Below are 9,497 nucleotides of genomic sequence, written 5' to 3' on the forward strand. Positions count from 1 at the left end.
TGCTTGAGCAGGCAAAGAACCCAATATTTGAACCGAACACTGTGTTGTGTTCAAAAGATTTATCTATGAAAAGGAAGCTAAGACTTGAACATCTCTGCTGTAGAAAGCTGAAGAGCCTGGAGGTGAAGAGCAGGTTTCAACATCAGGTGATGGCCAAAGGCTAGAAACAGTTCTGTGAAGCTCCCCTTTGTGATATACGAATAGATTACAGTACGATAACAACGTAGACCGAAAGTAGGACTATAGAGCTAGAATGAGAAGAGACTGGGTTCATGGAGCCAAGGGCCTGACCAGCAATAATAAGCCAAACACAGAAATGAAATCTGAGGTACAACTGTTGCATTGTTACTCAACAAAAAGGAAAATGGCCATTCCGTACAAGTAATTAATGCAAAATACCCCAAAATAAGACAAAATTGTGTGAACACAAAAATATTTAATTCAAAATTCAAACAAAATTCAAAAAAGGTGTCTATTGGGGCCCTTGTGGAAAGAAATTAGTTTGTGCAGGTGACCCTGATACTGTTGTGGGAAATAATGATAAGTGATTCTTCAATTACTTATTAATTAAACTTAAACGGTGATTCCAAATCCAAGTCAGTGTTATTTTGGTAAATTTACATTACAAAAAAAGAAAGAATCCACTCATAGCTTCAGCGTCCTTCAGCTTAGACCACAAAATTGCAGCAGAAAATAAAAATGTCAGATTCCTTGATTTGGAAAGCTGGACGTCCATGGCCGTGTTGTCATACTGTGACATAATTATTTAAAAATGTGATAGAGGACAGAAAAAACTAAACGTCTTGAAAAATATAACCCAATTATAATCTAAACATATCTACACAGCTCCTAGATAGACTACATTCAACTCCTCTGCACTTCTATAGACTGCAAAATGTATCCAAGGGCTAAAAAACTGATTTAGCAGGTTATAGCTCCTTTAATGTCTCACTGAAGAGTATATTTGGAAATGATGAACCGTGATGTAGACATACGTACCAGAACAGCTTCTGCTTTTTCTCTTCTTCATATTGAAGGAAATATTCAATAACAGCAGAAGACCCGTTTATCAGCAGAGGAAGGTCTATCAGAGCCGTACTTGCATGGACACCCATTTTCTAGTCCAAAGTATACATAAATTAAAACAGAGGAAATAACACGTGGTGTTTGTCGCAGGAACTCGCTTTTATTAAACATTGACAATTTCTTGAGCTTGAACCAAAAGCATCTCACTGGAAGGTCCTCCGACCTAACAGGAAGAATCATCAGAGGTGCAGAGTTTCCACCGCCATAATAGGGGGTTTTCAGCTGACGTCACGCTCACGTGACTACTCAGCGCGTCCGCCATATTGGGTGGCAGTCGTTTCGCACCGTTGACCTGCATTGTATGACGCCTTAGGCAGTATTGGAAGTGAACAATGGGGAAAACGTGTTTAATGGTTGGTTGCACGGCCCGTGGAGGTGGAGAACAACGCTCTTTCTATCGCCTACTATGCCGTAATAGTGAATCAGTGTGAAAAAAAAAAAACAGCTGTCTGAACAACGCTGTCACCTATGGCTGACACGGATATCCAGGTCCGATTTGGACGGTGTTAAGCTGGAATACGCCAGAGTCTGCGGTGCTCACTTTGTCACAGGTAATTAACTGTTAAGTATTTAAAACATATAAGAAGAATATATTAATAATAGGGCTTGGGCGTTATGACTTTCCGCAGCTGTCGTGTTGACTGCCTCCGCCGCCTCTACTGCCTATTACTACCGCATACTGTTCTCCCTCTCTCAGCCGTGTTTTAATTTGATTAATTTCACCTTAACTTGATTTCAACCATGGTAAACCGTTGCTGTATTGTGGGCTGTAACAGCGCAACACATGATCGCCATGGGAAAAACATAGAAACAGATTAATTTTCCACCGCTTTCCTGCCTGGAGGCGCAACCACGGAGAACAACTGTTAGCGATAACAAAGAGTCGTCGGCTCGCTTGGATCGCGGCTGTAAGTCGACCGAACATAACTTTCCACAGTATCCCGATGTCAATGAGAGTGTGTTCTAAACGTTTGAAACACATAGCAGCAAGTTAAAAGTACATTACATGCGCGAGTGGTTGTTAGCGCTAACGGTTAGCATGAGCCAGAGCCGGCTGAGCGCAGCTTACCTTTGAACGAGTTACAGAGATAAAGAGATCGTCGGCTCGCTTGGATCGCGGCTGTAAGACCGAACATAACTTTCCACAGTATCCCGATGTCAATGAGAGTGTGTTCTAAACGTTTGAAACACATAGCAGCAAGTTAAAAGTACATTACATGCGCGAGTGGTTGTTAGCGCTAACGGTTAGCATGCGCCAGAGCCGGCTGAGCGCAGCTTACCTTTGAACGAGTTACAGAGATAAAGAGATCGTCGGCTCGCTTGGATCGCGGCTGTAAGACCGAACATAACTTTCCACAGTATCCCGATGTCAATGAGAGTGTGTTCTAAACGTTTGAAACACATAGCAGCAAGTTAAAAGTACATTACATGCGCGAGTGGTTGTTAGCACTGGCGGTTAGCAGCTACTAAACTAGCATGGGCCAGAGCCCGTCTGAACGCAGCTTACCTTTGAACGAGTTGCTGTGTTCCCACTGTTTGCTGGCTTTATGATCTGCAGCTCCTACCGGCGCCAATACGGTAAATACAACTTAATTTTGCACTGGTCATTGTTCTGCTTAAATAATTAAAGCCGCGAGCGGCGTCGATCGGCCTTGCAGCCAAGCGCCTTCGCGCACCGCCCGCCGCCGGCGGGCGGTGCAACACATTTGCGTCGGATTGTTTACATTTTTACCATCTTATTAAAACTCACCCGTCCACGTATGATGGCGATTTCCTTGATGTACATAACCAGATGTGAACTGGTTGTGAGCCTCTAGATCCTTGTAAGCTCTCATTTCCTCAAGAGTGTGCAGAGGGTTTTCACCGAACACCAGGTAATGCACTATGTCGCCGTGCTCTACATTTGGCCGATCATCTGGATTACGGCTAAACAAGGCACCGTGGAGGGCATACGGGTCCATATGGTCGATCACGGAACATTTCCTCAGATATACGTCCTTATCTGGTCGCTCTAGCGTGCTGGCGTACTTATCCATTCGCGATACGATAATACGTGTAAGACAACTAGAGATAAGGAAGTGTGCCACCCAATATGGCGGACCGGAAGTTGGCCAGTGACGTCAGTGAAAACACCCTATTAGGACCTGGGCTGAAGAACGGGTGGAGTTTCTGGGTGAAGCTGCAGTCAGTGAATGAATAAATTAGAGTTTTAGCGAAAACGTCATAAAAGGAGACAACACCCTGGTCATAATCCACAAACACCCCCACCTTCTGCAGAGAATACTGAAGAGATAGGTTGACTGGGGGGTTAGAAAGAGCCTTGTAGGTATTCTTCCTCAGCCCGACAGTCCAGTAACCGTTCTGAGGACTCGGCTGAGTTTTTACCTTCCTGTCAACCGACTCTGCGGCGACCCCTACAGTCCAGTGACTCTTCTCTTTAACCCAAACCTCAAAGTAAAACCTGCCGAAGGAGAAACTCTGCTTTCCCAGCACGTTGACAGATACAAAAAACCTTTTTGAGTTGTTGGGAAGAGTCTTCAAATCACCATGCCTCACTTGTTTTCCATCAGGGGACAGCGAGAGATGAGGATGAGCGGTTTCAGGATCAAGGGTCACGTCTGTTGCATGCTGCTGGACCCTCTGCAGCTCCATCTCAAACATCACATTTATCTTAAAGAGGATCTCCTGGAGCTGAACAGCAGCTCTCACCACAGTCCCATCATAGCAGGCTGGATGGACTCTGACATGTGCCCAGTTCTTGGTGGGTGGAGCAACTTCTAGGGAGGAGTAGTTTTGAAGGACGTGGACGTGGTCTTCAGACTGTGAGAGCTGCTTCATCTCAGAGCTCCTCTTTGTCAGCTCAGATATTTCCTGCTGCAGATATCTGATGAAGTCTTCAGCCTGTTTGTCTGCAGTTTTCTGTTTGTCTTCAATCTTTTTGACGAGCTCCTTCAGGCCTTTCTCAGCAGCCTCCTTCAGAGCAGTGAAGACCTGAACACCTTCTGCTTTCTCTCTGTCTGCAGCATCTTTACTCCTCTTCACAGACTCTTCGATCTCCTGGATCTTTAGGCGTCTGTCCTGGATCATCTTCTGAACTTCAGCCTCTGTCTTCTTCAGCTCTGCCTTCCTTCCTTCAGATTCTTCTCTCAGAGGAACAAACTCGTGGTTCTTGTGGTCTAATATAGAGCAGAGGGAGCAGACACACGTCTGGTCGGTCTTGCAGAACAGCTCCAGAGGTTTATCGTGCTGCAGACACATCCTGTCCTCCAGGTTCTCCAGAGGCTCCGTCAGCTGATGTTTCTTCAGCCGTGGAGCTGTAAGATGAGGCTCCAGGTGAGTCTGGCAGTAGGAGAGCAGACACACCAGGCAGGACTTCAGGGCCTTCAGCTTAGTTCCTGTGCAGACGTCACAGGGAACTTCTCCTGCTTTGGCAGCTAGCTGCTCTGAGCTGCAGCTGCTGCTGGTTTCCTGCTGAGCTTCACGTCTGAACTGAGCCACCATCTCAGACAGCAAGGTGTTGACCTCCAGTTGAGGTCTTGCACTGAAGTGCTTCTTACACATTGGACACTGGCAGCTTTCATTGACATCCCAGTGTTGAGCGATGCAGTTCTTGCAGAAGTTGTGCCCACATGGTGTGGTGACGGGATCAGTGAACAAGTCCAAACAGATGGAGCACAGAAACTGATCTTCAGAGAGATGGCAGCTGGCAGCCGACATGTCTGCAGCTTGAGACAGAGAAGACTGGTTTAATAAATGTTTATGGGTGCAGACAATATCTTTTTCATCTGTGAATATTTTTCTATGGTCCCTCAAACCTTCTGAAACTGCTTTAAGTCCTCTAGTTGACACCACTGAGAACATGACTTTGGTCAACCTTGTTATTTAAGAGTTTGGTATTTGTCAAACCTCTAGTGTTCCTTCTTGTTGAAATATGTCTAACCTTAATATCCCTGCATCAGTGCTGCTTGCAGCTGTAATAGTTTAGCCCGCCACCCTGAGACCGCCCACTGGTCTCGGTCTCAGTGGGTCTTTTGCCTGGTTAGATAAAGGTTATACTTTGGACTTTATTGTCCCCAAAGAGAAAATCTTTTGCACCAACCAGCCCCCAGACTCCGAACCTGCAGACAGAACAATGCAGTATGTAACAATGTTTAAGAAAAAGTCAAAGGAGGAAAGGACTGAGAGTCAATGTCACAAGAAGAGTCACTCAGCGATGATCTGCAAAGACTCCTGCAGCCGGGACTGTATGTGGACGAGGTTGGAGAAGAGGAACCATCACAGATAGACAACACGAGATGGAGCAGACAGACTGAAGGAGTCACTGACTTAGTGAAGTTCTGCAAAAGACTGATTTACCGGATCACACAGACCCAGACATGCAGCAATTATCTCCCAAAGGCAGCCCAGTACATAAAGACAGGGTCTGCTGGCAGGCAAAGGGTGCAGGTTGCTGTGACAGTTTACATGTGGGCTACATGTGGGACAGAAACAGCACAAATGTTCCTGAACCAAGCCAGAACCCACCAGGAAGGACTGTGGAGAAGGACAAAACAAAGTAACATTGAGACCTCAGACCCAGACTGATGAACCAGTGAAGGCCAAAGGACAAACGATTGGACACAACCCAGCATCAGTCCAAGCCCAGATTCCAGTCTCCTCGTTAGCCGGGCAGCCCACACAGAGTTCTGGCAACAAGACCGGCCAGCACCGAGGAGGGGACCCACCCCCCAGGCAACGGGCCAGATATCAGCCAAGGACCATGACCTGCAGACCAGAGACAGCTTCACACAGTCAGAAAGGTCACCTCTTCCTGTTTGGCCCTTACTCTTTATTACCCTTTCTTTTACTCTCAAATCCTGTTTTCCTTTTGTTCATTGTGGTTGAATCGTACATTTAATCAGATTTACTTTAGTTACCTCATCACAGCGGCCACAGAGGATTCAGCTCTCCGTTGTCCCGTACGGATGGTTGAATAAAGTAAACTGTGACGTAAAAGTCGAACTGGACGTTTAAAGTTAATCAAAGTAATTCCTTGTTTGCTGATTCAGTTTCCTTCCTGGTATAAATGTAGTTTCAAGCTTTTCTGGAGGCACAGTATCGACCCAGATGAAATGGTTTAATGTTTAATCGAAGGTAAACAGTTGGAGTGAGTGTTTCTGGCTAAATTGCAGCCGCACCTTCAAGAGAAATGTTTATCTTGAAGAGCCTTTGAACCAGTTCTTCAGGATTCTTTCTGATTAATTCCGGTTTTAAGTGTTTTTCTCCACTGATAGAAACAGTTCACATCTGAGAACACAAAACAAACACCAGAACCTTTCTTTGTGTTGCTGGCCTGTTAAAAGTAGAAAGACTGGAATATGGTCATTTAGGTTAAACTCTTCAGAGCCGAAGGTGGAGGTTTCCTCATTTAGTGGACCTGCGTGAAAATCAGCATATTTCTGTTTCGCAAACAGAGTCAGAGAAATGTTTCAGCTGGAAATGACCACAGTGGACCTGTGTTAGGAGCTCAAGGTGGAAGTTTAAGGAGTAAATGTCTGATGATGATCTGGACTCACCTGAATTTGGAGAGATGGACTTAACTGGATCACGACTCGTCAGAACTGATGCTGCTGCTAAGTTTCATTTCCGGAGCTCAAACCGCCACTCCTCCTCTCCTTCCCAGGATCATTGTGTAACAGCGACTCCCTGATGGGAGGAGCTGTTACACTGCTCACCAAGCTCCACTTCTCCCAGGTAGACTAAAGGCGTTCTCCTGTAGTGACAGTGGTCTTCCACTGGAGGACGCTGTCGCCTACCGTCTTGTCTCCATTCTGCAGCTGCTGCTGAAGGAACCATGTAGACTCTGTTTACTTAAAGACACGGCAAGGCACATTTATTTGTATAGCATATTTCAGTATAAAGACAATGCAAAGGGCTTTACATCATTAAAACATAGGAAAGTAAAAATAGAATAAAATAAGTTGGAATAAAATGTAGAAAAAATGAAACAAAATAGAACATGGGAAAATGGAAACAAAAAGCAAATATTAAAAACAGTTGGACTACAAACTTAAACTAGTGATGTTTCAGTAAAACAGTTTAACTAGAACAGTCAAAAATTATCCTAAAATATGTGTTTTTAACCTTGATTTAAAGGAACTCTTTCAGCACGTTTACAGTTTTCTGGAAGTTTGTTCGAGATCAGTGGAGAATAGAAACTAAATGCTGCTTCTCCATGTCTGGTTCTGGTTCTGCAGAGTAAATTCTACTAAAGATAAATGCATGGATTCGTTTTTCCAGATCCTGCTGAGACATCAGTCCTTTAATCCTGGAAATGTTCTCCAGGTTCTAGAAGGTCCACTTTGTCTTTAGATGGAGGTTCAGGTCTGAGTCCATCACTACTCCCAGGTTTCAGGCCTGATCAGTGGTTCCTAGCTGAAGCAGCTGAAGCTGTGAGCTAACTCTGGATCTCTCCTCTATTGGTCCAGAAATTATTACTTCAGGTTTGTTTTTATTCAACTGAAAAACATTTTGTGACATCCATGCATTGATTTCTTCTATTTCCTCAGTGCTTAAATGGGTTCATAGTCACCTGGTGACATGGTGATGTAGAGAACCTCAGGGGATCAGAACAAACCTACTTCTGCTCAAACTACTTTGTTTCTATGCTGGAAAAAATCATTTAGATACTTTCATTTAATTTTGTGCAATTTGATTCAAAACCCTGTTTTCCATTTTTTCCATAAGACAATTTCTCTGTATTATATGAAATATTTTGGAAATTGAAATAATTTCTGAATAATTTGTCTTCTTTATATGTTAGTAGATATTGGACATACCGTAACTTTTGTGTATTTTTTATTTAGTAATAAGACTTGTTCCAATAAATTCTTCAAAGGTGTTTTTTTTATATTTTATCAGGTTTCTTTACAAAAGATGCCGATCATACTTTAATAGACTTATTAACAGAGATTATTTTTTATATACAGATTGTCAGGACTCTGCGGGCAGCAGCAAGCAGCATTCTGCAGGGCTGCCCTTTTTTCCTCTCTCCTTTCTCCACAAGTGATTGCAGTTGGCAGGTGGGCGTGGCGCACACCAGCGGTTCGTTCAGCGCTGAGGTCTGGGAGTATTTAGGCAGTGAGCTGACAGCAGGAGGACGCCAGAGTGTTAACCTTGTGTGGTACACCTCAGTTGGCCACTGTCTCTTGACAGCTCTCGTGTTTTCCGCATTAATCCTTTGTCTCCTATGCTTCAGGTCGACTCTCACGCTTGGATCCCACTCCAAGAACTACCTCATGCTCTGGAGAAACCAAGTCAAGCTTCCTGGCTCTCATCAACCTGGATCTCGGCCTTCCCATGAGACAAAACAAAGACAGTCTATCGTAAACAATCAGTATTCCTCAGCAGCTGCAGCATTTGGCCTTGCAATCAGAAAACAGTGGATCTTATACACAGACATCAGGTCTCCAGGCCTCCTCTGTCCGAGTGGTGTGAGGCCATAGTGACTTCAGAATAATAATTCTTATAACATTCCTCTTTTTTTTTTTTTTTTTTTTTTTTGATGATGGCGTCGTCAGCATCAAGTCAAAACAAGATGACCCATCACTTGAAAATGTGAACAAAGCACAGAGGAACCATTTCTGTAAACTCGTAAAGTGGGACCCAAAGGGTTCCCGTGTTGGAACCGGGCAGTGCTGGAACTTTTTGTACAGGTCAACATGAATGCTTCATACTGTTTTAGGTACCTATGTGCACATTATTTTAAAATTACATTAGACTATGGTAAGCTAAACCTGTTCAGTAACCAAGGTCGAATCCGTCTACTCTGACCCACCCTGAATACCCTCCTACTCCTTTCTCCACTCACCCCTATGATGGACAATAATCCACCACTCCAAACTTACAACACCAGGAGCAAAGGCAGGAGAGGTTCAGTGCGGGCAGGGGAACCCCAGAAAAAGCTACCCCTAGGGGGCAGTAAAAACTGGCAAGCCCCCCTCCCAGGGAGATCTGCTCTCGGCCAATCTGAGCCTGAAAACCCTGTATTGAATCTAAGTGTTATCATTACCAGCTAATATTAAAGGATCTTTAGAGCCAATCCGATCCCGGTTCTTCCTATATCAAATCAAAAAGGTGCATAAACCATAGATCCTTGTGTGTCTGAAGCAAACAGTTTCCATTTTTCATAAACCCATATAGATCAACATGATGTAACATTAAAGTGTAGATCTCAAACATGTGAGTCAGTGGAACAGAGCAGTAAAATAAACAGCAACAGAATATGAGAAGAGTTCTAAACGTCAAGAAAGCAAAGGTAAGGAAGCCTTCAGGCCATTCAGGCACAAGGCAGAAAATAATCTAATCGCGCTTAGGGTCTCTTCAGGTAACTCCTCCCGTTGAAGAATAAGGAATCAGAGTTCTCTGGCTTC

At 44.2% G+C, this 9,497-nt stretch overlaps 1 protein-coding gene across 1 annotated transcript; it reads right to left on the bottom strand.

Annotated features, from left to right (window-relative positions):
• Positions 1 to 2,324: 2,324 nt before the first annotated feature.
• Positions 2,325 to 6,730, bottom strand: LOC118556114 (nuclear factor 7, brain-like). The gene is made up of 3 exons (XM_036136683.1): positions 6,642 to 6,730; positions 3,220 to 4,811; positions 2,325 to 2,366 (listed from the first exon to the last, which is right to left on the bottom strand). The coding sequence occupies exons 2-3, from the start codon at positions 4,801 to 4,803 to the stop codon at positions 2,325 to 2,327; spliced, it is 1,626 nt and encodes a 541-aa protein (XP_035992576.1). The 5' UTR covers positions 4,804 to 4,811; positions 6,642 to 6,730.
• Positions 6,731 to 9,497: the final 2,767 nt, after the last annotated feature.

This window comes from Fundulus heteroclitus, chromosome 5, assembly GCF_011125445.2.
Source record: "Fundulus heteroclitus isolate FHET01 chromosome 5, MU-UCD_Fhet_4.1, whole genome shotgun sequence".
Classification (NCBI taxonomy): domain Eukaryota; kingdom Metazoa; phylum Chordata; class Actinopteri; order Cyprinodontiformes; family Fundulidae; genus Fundulus; species Fundulus heteroclitus.